This window comes from Bombina bombina, chromosome 1 (genome assembly GCF_027579735.1).
Source record: "Bombina bombina isolate aBomBom1 chromosome 1, aBomBom1.pri, whole genome shotgun sequence".
Lineage (NCBI taxonomy): Eukaryota > Metazoa > Chordata > Amphibia > Anura > Bombinatoridae > Bombina > Bombina bombina.
In genome coordinates this window covers 139,447,984-139,474,439 of record NC_069499.1, presented here as the reverse complement: position 1 = coordinate 139,474,439, position 26,456 = coordinate 139,447,984, and the positions used below count along the sequence as shown (strand labels likewise).

Genomic DNA, 26,456 nt, shown 5'->3' with positions numbered 1-26,456 from the left:
TCCAAAACATACCAAAAAGCTCCTAAATCTCTCTCTGATACTGCAAAGGAAAAGTGGGAAAACAGATTTCACTCTCTTTAAAATATGTAATTCAATGAGAAGAGGGCCAAAAGTGATTGCATCACAAAAACAGTCAAATCCAATAAATCATACATTGGGTATTTAATACTCACTAGGCTTCATAACAACAGCATAAAAATAAGAATTGTTCTGAATCTAACGAGGTCAGACTAAGCACTGCACAACATAAATATCAATAGGTAGTGTGTGTGTAAATAGAGCTTTTCATGATTTACTGAAACTGCATCAAATTTGCCAACTTTTTATTTGCTTAAAGTGAAAAGCTACCAGCTATACATAGGTGTCTTGTTTAATAAATACACCCTGACAAAAACTGAATACAATAGCATATTCTGTCTTGCCTTAATAGAATGAATATTTTTGACTTAAAGGGACATTCCAGAATAGGAACAAAATTGTCTATTTTGTAAAAGCCAATTCCTTTATTTCATTGTGTTCAAAGCCAAGCAAAATTGTTAAATACATAGTCAAAGTTGGGCTCCATTTCAGATAAGGCTACAGGAGAGGCAAGGAATGTATTTAGTGTCCTTTAAACACATATAAGGGGTTTTGACGGGTCTCAGATTCTATGAGGATAATGTAAAGGGAGGCAATGCTATCAGAAACAGAAGCCTAACAACTGCTGGATTAAACATGGTTTTATAGTCGCAAGTTAATCATTGTAATAGTGAGAAGAGCACAGGCATTTGTTATATATAAACAAGGGACATTGTAGTATTTGTTTCTTTGCTTAAACCAAAATGGATTCCTCTCCTAAATAACCCAATGTTTTCCTGTTGGGCTTGCAGAGGAGTGCCCCTTTACACCAATAGAGGCGTGGGAGTCACCCGTCAGTGAGCTTTAGTAGGAATTACTTTTTATGCCAAACATATTGTCAACATGCTGTTTTTCTAATCAGAATTTTTTTTGGAGTACAACGTCTCTTTAAAGGGATGTGAAACCCAAAAATGTATTTTGTGATTCAGACACAGCATAACATTTAGAAAATAAGTTTCCAATTTGCTTCTATTAACAAATTTGCGTTGTTCCCATGTTATTCTGTGTTAAAGAGAGATACCTAGGTAGGCATCTGGAGCACTGCATAGCAGGAAATAGCGCTGCCAGTGCTCTTGCAAATGGATAACATTCTTGCAAAACTGCTGCCATATAGAGCTCTAGAAATGGTCCGGCTCCTAAGCATATGCTTTTCAACAACAGATACAAAGAAAAATAAAATAAAATTGATAATAGAAGTAAATTAGAAAGTTGTTTAAAATGGCATGCTCTGTCTGAATCATGAGAGAAAAAAAATGGGGTTTATATCCCTTTAAGCTAGAGAAGAATTCAGCAGTTCACCTACCTGTGGAGAGTTGGTATCTGCGCTCTGGGTGTCTATCGCTGCCTGGAGTTGCTGGTTCCTCCTGTCTGCCTGCTGGAGCTGTTGCTGGAGCTGTAGGTACTGCTCCCTCGGCAAAGTGACACAGGCTTGCTGCTGGAGCGGAGTATGGCTATGCGTCACACTGGAGGCCGAGTGCAGCATCTGACAAACAAGACAACATCCTTAGAAATCCCGGTCTATACATAGGATCTGATGAGTTGGTTTTTAGGTTTAGGTTTAACATCCCATTTTAGACAACTCTGTGCTTACCCAAAGTGATACAATAAGAAACAGGAAAACCTATTTAAAGTGTAAAATATTTATTAAAAATGTCCTTTTTACACTTAAGATGTATAAAACACATAAAAATATGCAATGGCAACATTATTATAAAACTATACAAAAATGTATCAAAATGCTCTCAGGACCATTCAAGTCGGTTTCCATTTTTCTTGGGCTCTCTCTTTGGGTAAGATGAATTACATAGGGGGCAAATTTGAGCTGACCTTGGTAAACAAAGCATCATATGGAACATTTTTTCTGTATTAAAACAGATCTAAATTTAGAAGGTACTGTTTTTTTTTGGTCTGTCTTATTTCAATGGTAGTTCATATTTATTGTACCATGATTGACAATTCAAATTTTAATTCTAATTTCAAATTGTATCGCGCCCCCTTTGTCGTCAAGCAAGTTAATAAACGCACGTGCAAACAAAACCACGGACGTTATTATTAACTTGCTGGACACCAAAGGGGGCGTGATACGATTGGCTACAGCCTGAATCATCAGTGAAGACAGAAACAGAGTATCTGTTTTGGGAGGAGGAATGGCGCAATATATAAAAACATGAAAGGGTAATTATTAAAAAAAAAAAAAAAAAAAGCGTTTACAATGCATTTCATGAATGAAAATGCCCATCTTTTACTTTATGACTACAAATATTGTTACTATAAACAATGAAGTTTACAATCACTTTAATGAAGGCATGAAGAACGCATGCAAGTTGCACACACATCATAACCAAATTAAAAAGAAAATGGTTTAAACACATCAAAGAACACCTCATCCATCATGCAAAATAATCATGAAAAAAACATCAATACATTGTTGCAGAACATGTAAAACTTAAAACTGCCCAAAATTATATTTTGGAGCAATGCTTTAATTCTTGTTTTATAATTCCTGGTTAATATAAATGAAGTTATTAACATACAAATTAGTTGTTTGGATTAATTAGGTTTTGCTTTTAAACATATGTAGTTCAAACAATACTTTATTAAAAAATATTGCTAAATAAAAATGCTATCTCTTACAATTTACTGAAGTTTCATTAAAGGGACATGAAACCCATTTGTTTTTTTTTCATGATTCAGAAAGAACATGCAATTTTATACAACTTCTATTATCTAATTTGCTTAATTCTTTTGATATCCTTTGTTGAAAAGCATATCTAAATAGGCTCAGTAGCTGCTGATTGGTGGTTGCACATAAATGTCTTGTGCGATTGGCTCACCTATGTTGCTATTTCTTCAACAAAGGATACTAAAGAATGAAGCAAATTAGATAATAGAAGTCAATTGAAATGTTGTTTAAAATTGTATTCTCCATCTGAATCATGAAAGAAAAAAAAATGTTGGGTTTCATGTCCCTTTCATGCTTAAAGGGACACTGAACCCAAATTATTTTGTTCATCATTCAGATACAGCATGCAATGTTAAGCAACTTTCTAATTAACTCCTATTATCATTTTTTCTTCATTCTCTCTTAATATCTTTATTTGAAAATCATGAATGTAAATCTGAGCAGCCAGTCCATTTTAGGTTCAGTACCATGGATAGTGCTTGCTTATTGGAGGATGACATTTACCCACCAATAAGCAAGCATAACCCAGGTTCTCAACCAAAAATGGGCCGGCTCCTATGCATCACATTCCTGCTTTTTAAAGAAAGATAGCAAGAGAACGATGAAAAATTGATAATAAGAGTAAATTAGAAAGTTGTTTAAAATTGCATGCTGTATTGGAATCATTAAAGAAAAAATGTGGGTTCAGTGTCCCTTTAAGCTATAATCATATTTTTTAGGTTATGTTGTTTAACTAGCTCAGTTTATGAAATTTAGGAAATATAGAAATCTCATTTTGTGTATTTATTCAGCCATAGAAATCAAAACAAGTTCAAACTTGATCAGTTTTTCAGAATTTGTTACTGAAAATTATATCCAATTTCATTACACAGAAATGTTGTGTTTTCTAAAAAACTGGTAATATACATTTAGAGTACAATAAATAAGTTATCTTTTTAATTCCAGATAACAGCATATCTAATTTTGTATATTTTACGTTTTTTTAGTTATAAAGTGTAAAAATTACAGTGTGAATTTTCCACTCAATATTAAATGGAAGAATAGGTGATTTGCAGTAGATCTTTAATGATTTCATCATATATGAAAATGACTACAAATCACGAAAGTACTGGAAGGTCTATTATCTCAGGTATAATCGGTGTATTAATGGATTAAATAGATTATAAAGTAAAATGAACATTTGCAGAGCGCAACCTTATTACTCATTTGCTTTGTAACCTATTGAACAAGAAATGCAGATGCCTTCACATTTTTAGAATCACTGCGAATAATATAAAATACTCAGATAAAAAGTATAAACAAAAATATACGGGAATAGTATAAATCTCTACAGAGGACAGTTTTGGGATATACAAGAAAAAAAAACAATTACAAAGATGGGTGAAACAAAATGATGGATAATTATTTTGCATTATTACTGGGGCAAATCTGCAAAACGATACAATGAAACAACACTTATTTTCATGCAATAACATATAAAAGTGTCATTCTACCTTCACCATCTATTATAGAATCTGAACTGCACCCTTCTGTTTTAATTCCAGTCCCTGAGGTCTAGGCACAGGAGAACGGCACAAAGAAATAAACACAGATATTACAGTTTTCTAAATGATAAAATAGAAAATAACAAACAAAAAGTTCTGATTTCATTTTCTACCAGTTAAGAAGACAGGCCCCAGGTCACATGGTCCTTAAAGGGACAGTCAACACCAAAATTGTTGTTGTTTAAACAGATAGATAACGCTTTTACTACCCATTCCCCAGCTTTGCACAACCAACCTTGTTATATGAATATATTTTATAACCTTTAAACCTCTAAATTTCTGCTTGTTTCTAAGTCACTAAAGACAGCCTCTTGTCACATGCTTTTTTATTAGCTTTTCACAACAGGGGAGTGCTAGTTCATGTGAGCCATATAGATAACACTGTGCTCACGCCGTGGCTTGTGGCAGACACTGCACCAATTGGATACAATGCAAGTCAATAGATAATAAATAAAATGTCATGTGATCAGGGGGCTGTCAGAAGATGCTTAGATACAAGGTAATCACAGAGGTAAAAAGTGTATTAATATAACAGTGTTGGTTGTGCAGAATTTAGGAATGGGTAACAAAGGGATTATCTATTTTTTTAAACAAAAACAAAAATTTAGTTGACTGTCCCGTTAAAATATACTGTAGCTACAACTATAAATTTGCTAATCTCTATATTATCTATCTATCTATCTATCTATATATTTATATCTAGCTACCTAACTATTGATAACTCTATATCTATCCATTCATTCATTTCACAATAAATTGCTTTGCAGTCTTGGGACACACCCCTTAAAAAGTTGAAGTTTACCTTTACTGTGGAGAATTAAAGATATAAAAGAGCTCCTGCCATTACGAAGTGGTGGGGTGGGGGCATATTAATAATTTGCAATATTATAACATTTTCTGTTATTTATAAATATTACTTAAGCTATCCAAAGGCCACATTTATTGCATAAGTTAAATTATGTTAATGATAATTTGTGAAAAAAACATTTAATATTAGCTAGTTTTAGCCGGGTAGTCAGTAAAATCAGCTGGGTGGTGTGCCCATTTAATAGGCCCTGGAAATAACCCCTCATTAAATGCATTACAGACTCTCTGGGGGAAGGGTGGAAAAGCTACAATTTCCAAATTAGTAAAACTAGTGGAAAAATAGGCAAAATAAAAAAACTTAATTTATGTAAGAACTTACCTGATAAATTCATTTCTTTCATATTAGCAAGAGTCCATGAGCTAGTGACGTATGGGATATACATTCCTACCAGGAGGGGCAAAGTTTCCCAAACCTCAAAATGCCTATAAATACACCCCTCACCACACCCACAATTCAGTTTAACGAATAGCCAAGAAGTGGGGTGATAAAAAAGTGCGAAAGCATATAAAATAAGGAATTGGAATAATTGTGCTTTATACAAAATCATAACCACCCCAAAAAAGGGCGGGCCTCATGGACTCTTGCTAATATGAAAGAAATGAATTTATCAGGTAAGTTCTTACATAAATTATGTTTTCTTTCATGTAATTAGAAAGAGTCCATGAGCTAGTGACGTATGGGATAATGATTACCCAAGATGTGGATCTTTCCACACAAGAGTCACTAGAGAGGGAGGGATAAAATAAAGACAGCCAATTCCTGCTGAAAATAATCCACACCCAAAATAAAGTTTAACGAAAAACATAAGCAGAAGATTCAAACTGAAACCGCTGCCTGAAGTACTTTTCTACCAAAAACTGCTTCAGAAGAAGAAAATACATCAAAATGGTAGAATTTAGTAAAAGTATGCAAAGAGGACCAAGTTGCTGCTTTGCAAATCTGATCAACCGAAGCTTCATTCCTAAACGCCCAGGAAGTAGAAACTGACCTAGTAGAATGAGCTGTAATTCTCTGAGGCGGAGTTTTACCCGACTCAACATAGGCAAGATGAATTAAAGATTTCAACCAAGATGCCAAAGAAATGGCAGAAGCTTTCTGGCCTTTTCTAGAACCGGAAAAGATAACAAATAGACTAGAAGTCTTTCTGAAAGATTTAGTAGCTTCAACATAATATTTCAAAGCCCTAACAACATCCAAAGAATGCAACGATTTCTCCTTAGAATTCTTAGGATTAGGACATAATGAAGGAACCACAATTTCTCTACTAATGTTGTTGGAATTCACAACTTTAGGTAAAAATTCAAAAGAAGTTCGCAACACCGCCTTATCCTGATGAAAAATCAGAAAAGGAGACTCACAAGAAAGAGCAGATAATTCAGAAACTCTTCTGGCAGAAGAGATGGCCAAAAGGAACAAAACTTTCCAAGAAAGTAATTTAATGTCCAATGAATGCATAGGTTCAAACGGAGGAGCTTGAAGAGCCCCCAGAACCAAATTCAAACTCCAAGGAGGAGAAATTGACTTAATGACAGGTTTTATACGAACCAAAGCTTGTACAAAACAATGAATATCAGGAAGAATAGCAATCTTTCTGTGAAAAAGAACAGAAAGAGCAGAGATTTGTCCTTTCAAGGAACTTGCGGACAAACCTTTATCTAAACCATCCTGAAGAAACTGTAAAATTCTCGGAATTCTGAAAGAATGCCAAGAAAAACGATGAGAAATACACCAAGAAATATAAGTCTTCCAGACTCTATAATATATCTCTCTAGATACAGATTTACGAGCCTGTAACATAGTATTAATCACAGCGTCAGAGAAACCTCTTTGACGAAGAATCAAGCGTTCAATCTCCATACCTTTAAATTTAAGGATTTCAGATCCTGATGGAAAAAAGGACCTTGTAACAGAAGGTATGGTCTTAACGGAAGAGTCCACGGTTGGCAAGAGGCCATCCGGACAAGATCCGCATACCAAAACCTGTGAGGCCATGCCGGAGCTACCAGCAGAACAAACGAGCATTCCTTCAGAATCTTGGAGATTACTCTTGGAAGAAGAACTAGGGGCGGAAAGATATAGGCAGGATGATACTTCCAAGGAAGTGATAATGCATCCACTGCCTCCGCCTGAGGATCCCGGGATCTGGACAGATACCTGGGAAGTTTCTTGTTTAGATGGGACGCCATCAAATCTATTTCTGGAAGTTCCCACATTTGAACGATCTGAAGAAATACCTCTGGGTGAAGAGACCATTTGCCCGGATGCAACGTTTGGCGACTGAGATAATCCGCTTCCCAATTGTCTACACCTGGGATATGAACCGCAGAGATTAGACAGGAGCTGGATTCCGCCCAAACCAAAATTCGAGATACTTCTTTCATAGCCAGAGGACTGTGAGTTCCTCCTTGATGATTGATGTATGCCACAGTTGTGACATTGTCTGTCTGAAAACAAATGAACGATTCTCTCTTCAGAAGAGGCCAAAACTGAAGAGCTCTGAAAATTGCACGGAGTTCCAAAATATTGATCGGTAATCTCACCTCCTGAGATTCCCAAACTCCTTGTGCCGTCAGAGATCCCCACACAGCTCCCCAACCTGTGAGACTTGCATCTGTTGAAATTACAGTCCAGGTCGGAAGCACAAAAGAAGCCCCCTGAATTAAACGATGGTGATCTGTCCACCACGTTAGAGAGTGTCGAACAATCGGTTTTAAAGATATTAATTGAGATATCTTTGTGTAATCCTTGCACCATTGATTCAGCATACAAAGCTGAAGAGGTCGCATGTGAAAACGAGCAAAGGGGATCGCGTCCGATGCAGCAGTCATAAGACCTAGAATTTCCATGCATAGGCTACCGAAGGGAATGATTGTGACTGAAGGTTTCGACAAGCTGCCATCAGTTTTAGACGCCTCTTGTCTGTTAAAGACAGAGTCATGGACACTGAATCTATTTGGAAACCCAGAAAGGTTACCCTTGTCTGAGGAATCAATGAACTTTTTGGTAAATTGATCCTCCAACCATGATCTTGAAGAAACAACACAAGTCGATTCGTATGAAATTCTGCTAAATGTAAAGACTGAGCAAGTACCAAGATATCGTCCAAATAAGGAAATACCACAATACCCTGTTCTCTGATTACAGACAGAAGGGCACCGAGAACCTTTGTAAAAATTCTTGGAGCTGTAGCAAGGCCAAACGGCAGAGCCACAAACTGGTAATGCTTGTCCAGAAAAGAGAATCTCAGGAACCGATAATGATCCGGATGAATCGGAATATGCAGATATGCATCCTGTAAATCTATTGTGGACATATAATTCCCTTGCTGAACAAAAGGCAAAATAGTCCTTACAGTTACCATCTTGAACGTTGGTATCCTTACAAAACGATTCAATATTTTTAGATCCAGAACTGGTCTGAAGGAATTCTCCTTCTTTGGTACAATGAAGAGATTTGAATAAAACCCCATCCCCTGTTCCTGAACTGGAACTGGCATAATTACTCCAGTCAACTCTAGATCTGAAACACAATTCAGAAATGCTTGAGCTTTTACTGGATTTACTGGGACACGGGAAAGAAAAAAATCTCTTTGCAGGAGGTCTCATCTTGAAACCAATTCTGTACCCTTCTGAAACAATGTTCTGAATCCAAAGATTGTGAACAGAATTGATCCAAATTTCTTTGAAAAAACGTAACCTGCCCCCTACCAGCTGAGCTGGAATGAGGGCCGCACCTTCATGTGGACTTAGAAGCAGGCTTTGCCTTTCTGGCTGGCTTGGATTTATTCCAGATTGGAGATGGTTTCCAAACTGAAACTGCTCCTGAGGATGAAGGATCCGGTTTTTGTTCTTTGTTGAAACGAAAGGAACGAAAACGATTATTAGCTCTGTTTTTACCCTTAGATTTTTTATCCTGTGGTAAAAAAGTTCCTTTCCCACCAGTAACAGTTGAAATAATAGAATCCAACTGAGAACCAAATAATTTGTTACCCTGGAAAGAAATGGAAAGTAGAGTTGATTTAGAAGCCATATCAGCATTCCAAGTCTTAAGCCATAAAGCTCTTCTAGCTAAAATAGCTAGAGACATAAACCTGACATCAACTCTGATAATATCAAAGATGGCATCACAGATAAAATTATTAGCATGCTGAAGAAGAATAATAATATCATGAGAATCATGATGTGTTACTTGTTGCGCTAAGGTTTCCAACCAAAAAGTTGAAGCTGCAGCAACATCAGCCAAAGATATAGCAGGTCTAAGAAGATTACCTGAACACAGATAAGCTTTTCTTAGAAAGGACTCAATTTTCCTATCTAAAGGATCCTTAAACGAAGTACCATCTGACGTAGGAATAGTAGTACGTTTAGCAAGGGTAGAAATAGCCCCATCAACTTTAGGGATTTTGTCCCAAAATTCTAATCTGTCAGACGGCACAGGATATAATTGCTTAAAACGTTTAGAGGGAGTAAATGAATTACCCAATTTATCCCATTCTTTGGAAATTACTGCAGAAATAGCATTAGGAACAGGAAAAACTTCTGGAATAACCACAGGAGATTTAAATACCTTATCCAAACGTTTAGAATTAGTATCAAGAGGACCAGAATCCTCTATTTCTAAAGCAATTAGAACTTCTTTAAGTAAAGAACGAATAAATTCCATTTTAAATAAATATGAAGATTTATCAGTATCAACCTCTGAGACAGAATCCTCTGAACCAGAAGAGTTATCAGAATCAGAATGATGATGTTCATTTAAAAATTCATCTGTAGGGAGAGAAGTTTTAAAAGATTTTTTACGTTTACTAGAAGGAGAAATAACAGACATAGCCTTCTTTATGGATTCAGAAACAAAATCTCTTATGTTATCAGGAACATTCTGCACCTTAGATGTTGAAGGAACTGCAACAGGCAATGGTACTTTACTAAAGGAAATATTATCTGCTTTAACAAGTTTGTCATGACAATCAATACAAACAACAGCTGGAGGAATAGCTACCAAAAGTTTACAGCAGATACACTTAGCTTTGGTAGATCCAGCACTAGACAGCGATTTTCCTGTAGTATCTTCTGACTCAGATGTAACGTGAGACATCTTGCAATATGTAAGAGAAAAAACAACAACATATAAAGCAAAATTGATCAAATTCCTTAAATGACAGTTTCAGGAATGGGAAAAAATGCCAAAAAACAAGCTTCTAGCAACCAGAAGCAAAGAAAAATGAGACTTAAATAATGTGGAGAAAAAAGAGACGCCCATATTTTTTAGCGCCAAATAAGACGCCCACATTATTTGGCGCCTAAATGCTTTTTGGCGCCAAAATGACGCCACATCCGGAACGCCAGCATTTTTGGCGCAAAATAACGTCAAAAAATGACGCAACTTCCGGCGACACGTATGACGCCGGAAACGAAAAGAATTTTTGCGCCAAAAAAATCCGCGCCAAGAATGACGCAATAAAATGAAGCATTTTCAGCCCCCGCGAGCCTAACAGCCCACAGGGAAAAAAGTCAAATTTTTGAAGGTAAGAAAAAATGATTAAATCAAATGCATTATCCCAAATATGAAACTGACTGTCTGAAAATAAGGAAAGTTGAACATTCTGAGTCAAGGCAAATAAATGTTTGAATACATATATTTAGAACTTTATAAACAAAGTGCCCAACCATAGCTTAGAGTGTCACAGAAAATAAGATTTACTTACCCCAGGACACTCATCTACATGTTTGTAGAAAGCCAAACCAGTACTGAAACGAGAATCAGCAGAGGTAATGGTATATATAAGAGTATATCGTCGATCTGAAAAGGGAGGTAAGAGATGAATCTCTACGACCGATAACAGAGAACCTATGAAATAGACCCCGTAGAAGGAGATCACTGCATTCAAATAGGCAATACTCTCCTCACATCCCTCTGACATTCACTGCACGCTGAGAGGAAAACCGGGCTCCAACTTGCTGCGGAGCGCATATCAACGTAGAATCTAGCACAAACTTACTTCACCACCTCCATCGGAGGCAAAGTTTGTAAAACTGAATTGTGGGTGTGGTGAGGGGTGTATTTATAGGCATTTTGAGGTTTGGGAAACTTTGCCCCTCCTGGTAGGAATGTATATCCCATACGTCACTAGCTCATGGACTCTTGCTAATTACATGAAAGAAATGAATGTTCATTACAAAGTTTATTTATAATTAGTAATAATTAACCATTCTGTATTTGTTTGTTACATTTAAATCCCCTATAGCGGAAGACAATGCCATTCCATCTCTCTTTCGTCTACTGCCCATTAACAAACACAAACACAAATTCATACACTATATACATATACACAGGGCTGTTTTTTTCTAAGATACAGGAAAATCTAAGAAAATAATAAAAGTAAAATAAAATAATTTGACAAAAAACCTGCATGCAACTTTCATTTTGTGTTTAAAGGTTACTGCTTACCATGCTATTGATTTTCCTTCAGCCTATCTCTTATTTAACTAGAAAGAGAGAAGCGCTCAACCTGGGAACGAACAATAGCATAATCGCTTGTTCTATGGCTAGTTACCACCCAAGAAGCAGCCTCTTTTTGCTCAACGTGTGCCTTTCAAGAGAAGAACTTTCCTGTAGCATATCAGTCTGATCCTGACTTCACAGTACAGTCCAGCCCCGAAATACCAGGCAATCCCTCTCTGAACGAGAGAAACAGCAAAACCCCAGACGTATGTTTCGGCCTATTGTGGGCCTCGTCAGTGAGGTGCAGCCATATCCCTCTAGGCACACTGAGCAACAGGTCCACGTCTGGATTCCTGCATCACACTTAGGGAGACTTCCCTAAATGTCATGTTGAGGAAAAAGAGACTGCGTCTTGGGTGTTAACTACCCATAGAACAAGCTATTATGCTATTGTTCGTTTCCAGGTTGAGCGCTTCTCTCTTTTTATTTATATCTCTTATTTAAAACCATTACAGAAGCCAGTTGGCAAAACTCTTCACACTGGGTACTGCCATCTTGTAGCGTGCACCCTGTGATAGAAGTAGTGCAGTTTCACAGATCAGTGATGTCACTGGCTTTTTCACAGCTGTACCTTGCACTTTGGATTATCTCGCACAATAGAAAGCAGAAGCTTTAAATATTTTTTTTTGTTTTACCACGGTTTCGAAGTTATATAACAAATATAAAAAAGCCCTCAGGAATAATATTGAAAAATGCAGCCACTGCAAAAACGTACATCTCCTGCTCTGTATTGTACACTCAAAACTGAAGTGCACAGTAATACTTGTCAAGTAAACAACAATACACAGATCTATGTTCTGTCACAGTGTGCATGAATAGATAAACTCCAAAATGGCGGCGCCCAGTGTGAAGATGCAAATTTTCACTAACCGGCACAACAAGATGAAAAACAATAGCAAAGTAAAGTAGTTGTGCCCAGCAGTTTAATATCCCTTTAATATGCTTTTAAAGATACCCAGAGCAAATACATAAGTATCAGTAAAGTATGGTTCTTAGCATCATAAACATACCTCTTTTAGCTGTTCATCAAATGTCCCTTGCTTTGTTCTTAAGCATTCATTTTCCATCTTACCAGATTCTAAATCCCGTTCAAGGGAGCCCATCTGGCTAACCTGATAATTAAAAAGGTAAAATTATATTAAATTATAACAAAGCTTTAGTGTTTTTTTCCCACTAAAACATAATTAAAGGAGCAAGCAAATGTATCCAAATCAGAAAGCAATAAGAAATTGGCTACTTATGTATAGATTTAAAAAAAAAAAAAAAAACTTTATTTAAAATATCATATGATTCTTATATTGTAAATTAATGTAAACCAAAAAACAATAATTCAGTATTTAGCATTTAGAACAACTAATTACTGGCTCTTAAAGGGACATGAAACCCAAAAAAACTTTTCTTTCAAATTTAAGGGCATACTTTCCGATTTAATTCCGTTATCAAAATGTATTCATTCTCTTGGTAATATTTGTTGAAGGAGCAGCAATGCAGTACCACTAGGAATACGTTTCAACAAAGAATACCAAGAGAATAAAGCTAATTAGCTAATAGATGTAAATCTGAAAGTTGTTTAAAGTTGAATGCACCAACAGAATCATGAATAATTTAATTTATTAATTTTGATTTTACTGAGCCATTTACACCCCTGTGCTGAGTGGTTTTGGAGTTTTTAATGCTTACATTTAAGCCCTACATCCAGTGGATTCAAACTATAACATTATTTTATGTGTATATCATGATGTGAGAACTCAACACAATGTATATTTTCATTAACATTTTAATACAAAAGGTTGCAACTTGTAAGCAATAGTCTGAGTATGTGTTGTTTTGTCAAAACAAGAAGGGGATATCCTCATATAAATAAGGGCCTTTGGGTATAGTTATGTAACTTTTATGTGCACATTTATTCACGCCAGGTTATCAGCATTAGCACAGTGATCACCTGGCTATTAAATCTTATATAGGGGCTTTATTTAAAAGAGGGGCTTATGGGCTTTATACCAAGGAGTCATGGGGTATCTATGCCTTTTTGAAGGTCTATTATAAGTGTAAATGTGTTTAAATGTCTGCATTTTTAGGTTTTAAAAAAATGAGTTTTGATTTTACATGCCCAATACACACACCATATGAAAGAGCAGGCAATAACTTTTCAAACACTGGATGTTTTGAGGAGTCTTAAGGGAGCGGAGATTGAGAGAATTGAATGCTTACCCCTCAATCCAGCTTCCTTAAAGGGCCATGATACCCAAATGTTGAAACACTTGAAAGTGATGCAGCATAGCTGTAAAAAGCGGACTAGAAAATATCACCTAAACATCTCTATGTAAAAAAGAAAGATATTTTACATCAAAATGTCCTAAGTATTCAAAACCCACTGCAAAGGACTTTAAGCAGCAAATCAGTATGTCTGTCCCGGGACAGGCAAGGGAGTGAGCTTCGTGCACACTCATCTCATTTCCCTATTCAGTTTAAGGACGTTTACTATGAAATCTCATGAGAGTTAAGTCAAATCTCATGAGATCAGAGTAAAAGAAATCATTTAGAGGAAATAGAGGAATTCTACAATTCCTCTATTTGCGATCGCACTATCATTTTAAAGTTTGTACTTTTAATAATGTTTAGTGAGGGGGAGATTTGTACTCTGGAGAATAAATGAACTATTTAATACCAATAGATATTAATGTATCAATGAGTTTATTTTACACACTGAAATTGAATTATAATCCTTAGATTTTAATGTTTAGTGAGGGGGGAGATTTTTACTCCGGAGAATAAAATAACTATTTAATACTAATAGATATTAATGTATCAATGAGTTTGTCTTACACACTGAAATTGTATTATAATCCTTAGCTCTAGTCAGTGTTTGAAGGGATGATATGTCAAGCACTTGTTTTTTCTTCAAATACGACTATTTCCATCAAACAGTTAAACTTAACGCACCAAATGCGATCTAGGGGTTAAATTGTTACCGTCTATTACAACACTCACCTTACCAATTAACTTGAATAGATTTATAGGCCATTCATTGGCCATAACATAATTGACAACTTCAGCTGATGAGTGGCAATAACCACGAAACAGTCTGTCCTGGGATGGTTATGAATCACTGCACTAACCCTAGCTAAGTTTATAAGCTGTGTGAACAGCGATACTTTGGCGTAAAGGGAACCTGCTGAAAAGCAGACTGAAGTAAAAAGGTGTGTCATTGTGTACTTAATTTGCATATCTTACCCAGAATCCTTTGCTGCATTGGAAACAATGTAATTCAGAGGTTTTCTTTGGGAAAACAAGCCTCTGGGCCTGTCTAGATTTGTTAATGAACTACACAATGAGTTATTTTTACTATATTTTGTGTGTAGTGGAGGATTTTAAACTCGCCTTTTATCTCCCCCTAATTTAAAATGTTGTTTTATATATATATATATATATATACACACACATTACCCCCTCTTGCCAGAAAATCTGTATTAAAAGCGAAATATTTTTTATGTAATTGTAAAATTGTTCTTTTTTTTAAATTTATTTTTAAAACCTAGTAATAACAAGTTATCATAACTGCTGCCAAGTGAGGCAATCCGCAATCGGTAGTAGGCTTAGGCTGGCTACGGGCTGTTTTTGACTATCAAAATATAGCAAAATGTAATATATCAGTAATCGACTAATGCCTACTAGTACTAGTCGATTAATGAGAGACCAATCGACTAATCGATTAGTTGACTAGTCTAACTCAGCCCTCTCAGCCCTAATATATATATATATATACATATATATATATATATATATATATATATATATATATATAAATATACATACACATACATATATATATATATATAAAAGACAGCCATATACACAATGAACACATGCTCACTAGCAGCTGATGCCTCATGAAGTGTGCATACAATATGTATATATAAAAAGACAAATTGATTGCTCTAGCTAAACCATGACAGTTTAATTTTGCTTTTAGTATCCCTTTAATTTCACATGTTTTTGAATCAACCATAATATGTGCATTTGACTCTCCAGCTGACCTTCCTGTTAGCAGAGATCAACTCTTTTTGAAGCTGTTCACACTCCCTTTTTAAACTTGATTTTTCTTGCTCCAAAGCTTTCACCATACTTGACTGGCACTGGTGCTTTTGTTGTTTCATAGAAATGATTGTAGATTCCAGCTGAAGGATCTAAAATAAATTGCAGTACAGCAAAAAATAAAATCAGTAACAAGTAACTAATATAATAATAATAGTATTTGCAGGACAATTACAAATTCAGTCTGGTAAATAAGGCTACAAGAACCCCTGTTTATATGTTATAATGTGTGGATGAGCATTTAAAGTTTAGAAACAAAACACTTCATTTGAAATATTTTACTTGAGGACCAGACTTGCCCGTTGAGCTCTGACTCAGAGTGTGTATAGTACATCAGGGCAATGTGATTGGTTAGCAAGGGTCCCTTTTCTTTGAGGGAAAGGAAAAACATTAAGAAATATATTTGACTAAATGAAGCTGCATTATTCATTGAAAAAGTTGTCTGACATATGAAGGGACATTATCAGACAGCTTGCAGTTTGAAGAAACATGCACATATATCTGTATGGTTATAGAACACATGACTAAGAGCCTAATGCTGGCTTGAAACGTTGTATATCAATGGGACCCATGACAAAAGAATAAAGGTCTTTTAAAAGAAATTGGTGGCTGGAGTTTCTTGAAATTTATGGTTATAGAACACAGCAGGTTAATTTCACACATCACTATATGATATTAAAGGGACATTATCAGACAGCTTGCAGTTTGAAGAAACATGCACATATATCTGTATGGTTATGGAACACAGCAGGTTAATTGCACGCATCACCATATGATATTAAAGGGACATTATCAGACAGCTTGCAGTTTGAAGAAACATGCACATATATCTGTATGGTTATGGAACACAGCAGGTTAATTGCACGCATCACCATATGATATTAAAGGGACATTATCAGACAGCTTGCAGTTTGAAGAAACATGCACATATATCTGTATGGTTATGGAACACAGCAGGTTAATTGCACACATCACCATATGATATTAAAGGGACATTCCAGTAAAAATGTAAATGCACATAGATTAATTACATCTTTGAATAGAAACATATTTGCAATATACAGCACATGCATTGGCAAAAATGCTTCTAGTAAAAGTTATCACTGTGTAAGTTAACATTTTTCTCTGCACGAGCATGTGAGGCATAGATATTTCTCAGTGCACCAGCTTTTTAAATACTGCAGCTGCTCAGAGTGCCAGTATCATGTCAGCATTTAACAAATTGAGCGATTACAGATGGTACAAGCATCTCTGAGCAAGTGCTGTGTTTAAAATTCTTAAATACACTTTTGAAACAGCTATAGCTTTTATTAGAAGCATTTTTGCTAATGCATGTATATTACAAACATGCTTCTATTCTCAACTGATATGCATCCATGTGGATTCCAATTTTGACTGGAATGTCCCTTTAAAAAGGGACCAAACAACATATAGGCCCTTCAGTCTGTGATTGTAATCACTGAACCCTCAAAATCGCCATTTTGTTTCTTGTTAATCATTTGGTTTTTGGATTAGATGCATTTAATGATTGATTTCAGGCAATTTGAGTTCCATGGGTAGTAAGATGTGTTTTAGGATTGTGATTACTAAAAGAAAAACAAACATACTGACAATACCGGCCGAAGCTTAAAAATGGTTATCTACCTAAAACAAGTGCAATATTGAGATCAACCCCGTAATAATATCAAGCAGAATAATAAAATGCTCTAGCACATGATTGCTTCTTTACACCCCTTTAACATTCAGTGGACATTTTTTCCGCTAATATTTTGACAATACCTTTTCTCTGGATTGGGTCAGGCCAGACTTTGCATTCTTGACCTCTCTCTGAAGCCTTTCATTCTCCTGCCTTATAAGCTGCTGCTCTTGTTCCATGAGTTGCGCCAGATCGTCCCAGTAGAGTTTCTTTTGATGGTTTTGTAAGCCTGAAGAATTCTTCGCCATTTCAAGGACTTGAATCTACACACAAGTGACATAAGTAGAAATTTAATTCTAGTATTAGCATTAAAGGGACACTAAACACTAAGGGCCAGATTATGAGTGGTTCACAAACAGTTATGCGCGAGCGATATCAGGTTTATCACAGCTGTTTGCGTGCGTCGGATATACCGCTCGTATTACAAGTTGAAAGTAAACGCAATCGCTTGAGCACAATTTAATTTAATATTGCAACCTTAGAGCTCTGATTAACTGTTTTGCAAAACAAAAAAGTGTCACAAAACACATAAAAAATACCTTAAAAATTACAGTTACACTCATAACTTTTTATGCAATATTTTTTTTTAATAATAGTGTTCAAAGATATGAGGTCTCAGGAAAAAAAAAGCAAGGACTTTAACTTAGATATACGTAGAAACACCTGTCTAAATGTGTGTGTGTGTGTATATATATATATATATATATATATGTGTGTGTGTGTGTACAGATATATTTATGCATTTTTAATTGTATATATGTAGTTACAGGCATATATACACACATATAAACACATAAATACATATAGAGTTATTTATAGTGCATTGGAGCCCTTTGCAGTCCAGTAGATGAAAACATGTAAAAGAATATTTATGCAATATTAATTTTTAATAAAGCGTTATACTGTGTATTTACTGTAACCAACATAACTTCAGTATCATCAGTATAGGGTTTGTAATTCAAGAACTAAACCGCGTCTATCAGCAGCTCTGGTTAAAGACCTACATTTATATTTACACACAATTATAAAGAGAATATTGTGCAGAGAAACAATATTATTGAGCATTTGTCTGAGGGATTTGGTAGCGGGATGGTGGTAATCTGAATCTACTACATAATTTTCCTTATACTCCAGTTCTAGATTTAGACAGATATAAAATAGGGGAATAATGGAACAAATGTATCCATAGGAGATGTGGCATGTTGTACAAGTATAGTTGTGACCACCACCAAATGGGAATAGAGAAAAAACAACAAAAAACATAATTTATGTAAGATCTTAACTGATAAATTCATTTCTTTCATATTAGCAAGAGTCCATGAGCTAGTGACGTATGGGATATATATTCCTACCAGGAAGGGCAAAGTTTCCCAAACCTCAAAATGCCTATAAATACACCCCTCACCACACCCACAAATCAGTTTAATGAAAAGTGGGGTGATAAGAAAAAAGTGCGAAAGCATAAAAAATAAGGAATTGGAATAATTGTGCTTTATACAAAAAAATCATAACCACCTAAAAAAGGGTGGGCCTCATGGACTCTTGCTAATATGAAAGAAATGAATTTATCAGGTAAGTTCTTACATAAATTATGTTTTCTTTCATGTAATTAGCAAGAGTCCATGAGCTAGTGACGTATGGGATAATGAATACCCAAGATGTGGATCTTCCAAGCAAGAGTCACTAGAGAGGGAGGGATAAAATAAACACAGCCAATTCCGCTGAAAAATAATCCCCACCCCAAAACAAAGTTTAAATCTGAAATTATAAGCAGAAGAATCAAACTGAAACAGCTGCCTGAAGTACTTTTCTACCAAAGACTGCTTCAGAAGAAGAAAACACATCAAAATGGTAGAATTTAGTAAAAGTATGCAAAGAAGACCAAGTTGTTGCTTTGCAAATCTGATCAACCGAAGCTTCATTCCTAAATGCCCAGGAAGTAGAGACTGACCTAGTCGAATGAGCTGTAATCCTTTGAGGCGGAGTTCTACTCGACTCAACATAAGCATGATGAATCAAAGACTTTAACCAAGATGCCAAAGAAATGGCAGAAGCCTTCTGACCTTTCCTAGAACCAGAAAAGATAACAAATAGACTAGAAGTCTTTCGGAAATCTTTAGTAGCTGCAACATAATATTTCAAAGCTCTAACTACATCCAAAGAATGCAACGATCTTTCCTTCGAGATCTCAGGATTAGGACACAATGAAGGAACCACAATTTCTCTACTAAGGTTGTTAGAATTCACAACCTTAGGTAAAAATTTAAATGAAGTTCGCAACACCGCCTTATCCTGATGAAAAATCAGAAAAGGAGACTCACAAGAAAGAGCAGATAATTCAGAAACTCTTCTAGCAGAAGAGATGGCCAAAAGAAACAAAACTTTCCAAGAAATAATTTAATATCCAGCGAATGCATAGGTTCAAACGGAGGAGCTTGAATAGCCCCCAGAACCAAATTCAAACTCCAAGGAGGAGAAATTGACTTAATGACAGGTTTTATACGAACCAAAGCCTGTACAAAACAATGAATATCAGGAAGATTAGCAATCTTTCTGTGAAAAAGAACAGAAAGAGCAGAGATTTGTCCTTTCAAGGAACTTGCAGACAAACCTTTATCCAAACCATCCTGAAGAAACTGTAAAATTCTAGGAATTCTAAAAGAATGCCAAGAAAAATGATGAGAAGAACACCAAGAAATATAAGCCTTCCAGACTCGATAATATATCTTCCTAGATACAGATTTACGAGCCTGTAGCATAGTATTAATTACGGAGTCAGAGAAACCTCTATGACTGAGAATCAAGCGTTCAATCTCCATACCTTCAAATTTAAGGATTTGAGATCCTGATGGAAAAAAGGACCTTGCGATAGAAGGTCTGGTCTTAACGGAAGAGTCCACGGTTGACAAGTAGCCATCCGGACAAGATCTGCATACCAAAACCTGTGAGGCCATGCTGGAGCCACCAGCAGAACAAACTAACGCTCCTTTAGAATCTTGGAAATCACTCTTGGAAGAAGAACTAGAGGCGGAAAGATATAGGCAGGATGATACTTCCAAGGAAGTGACAATGCATCCACTCTTCCGCTGAGGATCCCTGGATCTGGACAGATACCTGGGAAGCTTTTTGTTTAGATGGGAAGCCATCAGATCTATTTCTGGAAGTCCCCACATTTGAACAATCTGACGAAATACCTCTGGGTGAAGAGACCATTCGCCCGGATGTAATGTTTGGCGACTGAGATAATCCGCTTCCCAATTGTCTATACCTGGGATATGAACCGCAGAAATTAGACAGGAGCTGGATTCCGCCCATACAAGTATTCGAGATACTTCTTTCATAGCCAGAGGACTGTGAGTCCCTCCTTGATGATTGACATATGCCACGGTTGTGACATTGTCCGTCTGAAAACAAATGAACGACTCTCTCTTTAGAAGAGGCCACGACTGAAGAGCTCTGAAAATCGCACGGATTTCCAAAATATTGATTGGCAATCTCGCCTCCTGAGATTCCCAAACCCCTTGTGCTGTCAGAGACCCCCATACAGCTCCCCAACCTGTCAGACATGCATCTGTTGAAATCACAGTCCAGGTCGGAAGAACAAAAGAAGCCCCCTGAACTAAACGAAGGTGGTCTGTCCACCACGTCAGAGAGTGTCATAAAATCGGTTTTAAATATATTAATTGTGATATCTTTGTATAATCCCTGCACCACTGGTTCAGCATACAGAGCTGAAGAGGTCGCAACGATTCAATATTTTTAAATCCAGAACTGGTCTGAAGGAATTCTCCTTCTTTGGTACAATGAAGAGATTTGAGTAAAACCCCAGCCCCTGTTCCAAAACTGGAACTGGCACAATTACTCCAGCCAACTCTAGATCTGAAACACATTTCAGAAATGCTTGAGCCTTCACTGGATTTATTGGGACACGGGAAAGAAAAAATCTTCTTGCAGGAGGCCTTATCTTGAAGCCTATTCTGTACCCTTGTGAAACAATATTTTGAATCCAAAGATTGTGAATCGAATTGATCCAAATTTCTTTGAAAAATCGTAATCTGCCCCCTACCAGCTGGGCTGGAATGAGGGCCGCACCTTCATGTGGATTTAGGAGCTGGCTTTGGCTTTCTAAAAGGCTTGGATTTATTCCAGACTGGAGATGGTTTCCAAACTGATACCGCTCCTGTAGGGGAAGGATCAGGTTTTTGTTCCTTATTGTGACGAAAGGAACGAAAACGATTAGCAGACCTAAATTTACCCTTAGATCTTTTATCCTGTGGTAAAAAAGTTCCTTTCCCCCCAGTAACAGTTGAAATAATAGAATCCAACTGTGAACCAAACAATTTATTACATTGGAAAGAAAGGGAAAGCAAAGTTGACTTAGAAGACATATCAGCATTCCAAGTTTTAAGCCATAAAGCTCTTCTAGCTAAAATAGCTAGACATATACCTGACATCAACCCTAATGATATCAAAGATGGCATCACAAATAAAGTTATTAGCATGCTGAAGAAGATTAACAATGCTATGAGTATTATGATCCGTTACTTGTTGTGCTAAAGCTTCCAACCAGAAAGTTGAAGCTGCAGCGACATCCGCCAAAGATATAGCAGGTCTAAGAAGATTACCTGAACATAAGTAAGCTTTTCTTAGAAAGGATTCAATTTTCCTATCTAAAGGATCTTTAAAGGAAGTACTATCTGCCGTAGGAATAGTAGTACGTTTAGCAAGAGTAGAGATAGCCCCATCAACCTTAGGGATTTTGTCCCAAAACTCTAATCTGTCAGATGGCACAGGATATAATTGCTTAAACCGTTTAGAAGGAGTAAATGAATTACCCAAATTATTCCATTCCCTGGAAATAACTTCAGAAATAGCATCAGGGACGGGAAAAACCTCCGGAATAACTACAGGAGGTTTAAAAACCGTATTCAAACGTTTAGATTTAGCATCAAGAGGACCAGATTCCTCTATTTCTAATGCAATTAAGACTTCTTTAAGTAAAGAGCGAATAAATTCCATTTTAAATAAATATGAAGATTTATCAGTATCAACCTCTGAAACAGAATCCTCTGAACCAGAAATATCATTATCAGAAACAAAATCAGAATGATGATGTTCATTTAAAAATTCATCTGAAAAATGAGAAGTTTTAAAAGACCTTTTACGTTTACCGGAAGGAGGAATAACAAACATAGCCTTCTTAATAGATTTAGAAACAAAATCTCTTATGTTAACAGGAACACCCTGAATATTAGATGTTGATGGAACAGCAACAGGTAATGGAACATTACTAAAGGAAATATTATCTGCATTAACAAGTTTGTCATGACATTCATTACAAACAACAGCCGGAGGAACAGTTACCACAAGTTTACAACAAATACACTTAACTTTGGTAGATCCAGCATCAGGCAGCAATTTTCCAGAAGTATCTTCTGATTCAGGGTCAATCTGAGACATCTTGCAATATGTAATAGAAAAAACAACATATAAAGCAAAATTGATCAAATTCCTTAAATGACAGTTTCAGGAATGGGAAAAAAATGCCAATGAACAAGCTTCTAGCAACCAGAAGCAAATAAACAATGAGACTTAAATAATGTGGAGACAATAATGACGCCCATATTTTTTAGCGCCAAAAAAGACGCCCACATTATTTGGTGCCTAAATGCTTTAAGCGCCAAAAATGACGCCACATCCGGTGATGCCGACATTTTTGGCGCAAAAACGTAAAAAAAATGACGCAACTTCCGGCGACAAGTATGACGCCAGAAATGAGAAAGAAAATTTTTTGCCCCAAAAAAGTCAGCGCCAAAAATGACGCAATAAAAAGAAGCATTTTCAGCCCCCGCGTGCCTAACAGCCCACAGGAAAAAAGTCAAATTTAAAGGTAAGAGAAAATGATTATTCATATGCATTATCCCAATAATGAAACTGACTGTCTGAAATAAGGAATGTTGAACATCCTGAATCAAGGCAAATAAATGTTTAAACACATATATTTAGAACTTTATATAAAAGTGCCCAACCATAGCTTAGAGTGTCACAAAAATAAGACTTACTTACCCCAGGACACTCATCTACATGTAGTAGAAAGCCAAACCAGTGCTGAAACGAGAATCAGTAGAGGTAATGGTATATATAAGAGTATATCGTCGATCTGAAAAGGGAGGTAAGAGATGAATCTCTACGACCGATAACAGAGAACCTATGAAATAGACCCCGTAGAAGGAGATCATTGAATTCAAATAGGCAATACTCTCCTCACATCCCTCTGACATTCACTGCACACTGAGAGGAAAACCGGGCTCCAGCCTGCTGCGAAGCGCATATCAACGAAGAATCTAGCACAAACTTACTTCACCACCTCCATGGGAGGCAAAGTTTGTAAAACTGATTTGTGGGTGCGGTGAGGGGTGTATTTATAGGCATTTTGAGGTTTGGGAAACTTTGCCCCTCCTGGTAGGAATGTATATCCCATACGTCACTAGCTCATGGACTCTTGCTAATTACATGAAAGAAAAGTATGTTTATCTGCGGTTTTATTTATGCAATATATTTTTTCTTCAATACAATGTCCTTAAATATAATTGGTAATAACCATGTGACATATACCAAGCATATGTGTGATACTACTGCTGTCATGATACCTAGACTCTACAGAGGAGAGACATACAGTATTATCAATGCTTTCCCATGTATGTCTCTTCATTTTACTCTCTAGTGTTGACAAATTAAAAATTATTTGTAGAACAATTCTCCATACGCGTTTTATGTTATAGGTATATGATATAAAGAAGAGGCAGTGACGCTGTAAATAACGTGCAAAGAATATCAATGAGTGTGAAAGTCAGTCACCTTAGCATTGGCATTTTGCAGTTGTTTATGCAAAGACATCACTTCCTGTCTCAAAGCCTCTTTCTCCTGTTGTGCAACACGCAGGTCTGACTTTATCCGAGACATCTGAAGATTCACACTCTGCAAGTTCTCTTCAAGGCCCTGGATCTGAGGAATGGCATTATACTTATATAATAAAATATCAGTAAATATCACTGTCAAATGCAAAACCCTAACGTAACCCCTTTACACCCTATAACCAAGCAAGTAAGGTTAATGAGGTGGTTAAAGTCAAATATTCACCTCTAACACAAAACATTCCTTTAAAATGAATGGGATACTGTACTGTCTGTCATCCATATGAAACAGCAGCATGTAAACATGCCGTTTCTTGTGTAAGAAAACAAATGTGTACTTTTTACGAATGCTTATTGACTGGAAAATACTTCCTACCAATGCTCATTGAACAATAGGTACTTCCTGTTAATGCTCATTGGTTGATAGGTACTTCCTGCTAATGCACCAATAAGGCATCAATAGGAAGCACACATCTGATATTTGCATATAAGTTTATATTAGCTTTTTTATATTTAATAAAGGATGCTCTCTCGTATGGCTGTCACTTTAGTTCCACCTACAAATTAAACCTGATTATTTATTGCCTTTTTATAGGTCAAGATACAGATGCATTAAAGCACAATGTCCCTTTAATGCAATTATGTTCTCTTTACCTTTTCTTGTGAAACTGTGAGTTGAGATTTAAGCATCTGAGACTGCTGTTCCCACGTCTTCTGTTCCTGCTTCATGTTTGCAATCTTATTCTCTAAGTAGCCCACTTTAGCACACTGTGGAATGAAGAGTTAAATATTGCATATAATGATGCAAGAAATAGAACTATGAATTCATTTAAAACTGAAAACAAATGTATCAGAAGAAAAAGACACTTTTTTCAAGCATTATCAAGTGAAAAAAGGTTGAGGCTGGTGCATAATACTACAGCAAATAGGGTGTTGTAGGGAAAAGTTTTATACGCACTTATCACTATATTCTGTCTTTGGTGACCGGAGGTGAGTTAGCTGGGGAGCTCTTGAGGGCCCAGACCACATTATCTGCACTTTGTAATAAGTGCTCCAACTTTGTGAGTATCCTGCATACAAGGGGGGGCCTATTGCCTAAGGGGTCTATACTCAAAAGTTATTACGCCACTGGAGCGCTTTCTTTTTTGCTGACCGTGGGATTTTATTTCGTCCATTGGAATTCTCATTCGCCTAAGGAGTGGCAACTCTGTATTCCTCAGGACCATTGGTGACAGTGGGACTGAGTTTTTGTATTGACATTTGAAAAGAGATCAGCGGTACTGAATGTTAGAGTGCAACGAATATATATTAATGGCAGGCATTACATTCTGAACATTAGCTGTAACATTAAAGGGATATGATGCCCGTGTGTGGGAGCTCCTAAGAAATGCTAAGATATGCATTCCCAGTATAAAAGGTGTGAGAAGCGTGTCTTGATAATTACGATCCTGGTGAAGATTATTGTTTAGTAATCTACCCCATATTATTTCCTGCGGTTTTCTACTTAGGTTACCATTTTTCACTAGTGGTATTTTTGATGCACATACCTAAGCTATTAAAACTCTGTACCACCTGGAACATGTTAAACATTACCTTTTCAACACATCTATTTAATTCCTCGCTTAGAGCTTCTTTTTCTCTCAGCAGCTTTTCTTTTTTGTTTATTAACCCAGAAATCTCGTTTTTGAGGTCTGTCACTTCAGAGCTTTTTGAAAGCTGTGGGAAAATGAAACGCCCAGAGATATACTTTACTGATAATCATTGTATGCAGTTTCCTTATGAAGAGTACACAGTACGGGATGTATTTTCTGACGGTCGCTTTCAGCCTAAATGCAAGGCAAAGATGTCTTACCTGTTTAGTTTCTATTTCTTGCTTCAGTAGTGTGTTCTCTTGTTCCAAGAAACGGGTGTGAACTTTCATTCTGGATGATTCCTTTTCCGAATCTGCAATCTATGAAATGACCATGAAAATACAGTAAAACTGCATAAGCAAGAGTAGCATAATAAAAATACAATGCAATAGCACTTACTCTGAATT

At 36.3% G+C, this 26,456-nt stretch overlaps 1 protein-coding gene across 2 annotated transcripts in view; it reads right to left on the bottom strand.

Annotated features, from left to right (window-relative positions):
- NIN (ninein) overlaps window positions 1-26,456 on the bottom strand; it is a gene marked incomplete in the record, with an annotated part of 241,706 nt that overhangs the window by 38,974 nt on the left and 176,276 nt on the right. For both annotated transcript variants that reach the window (XM_053697636.1, XM_053697637.1), the window contains 8 exon segments: window positions 1,421-1,600; window positions 12,724-12,825; window positions 15,751-15,900; window positions 17,588-17,767; window positions 24,363-24,509; window positions 25,073-25,186; window positions 26,012-26,134; window positions 26,271-26,369. In XM_053697636.1, coding sequence (XP_053553611.1) covers window positions 1,421-1,600; window positions 12,724-12,825; window positions 15,751-15,900; window positions 17,588-17,767; window positions 24,363-24,509; window positions 25,073-25,186; window positions 26,012-26,134; window positions 26,271-26,369 — 1,095 coding nt within the window.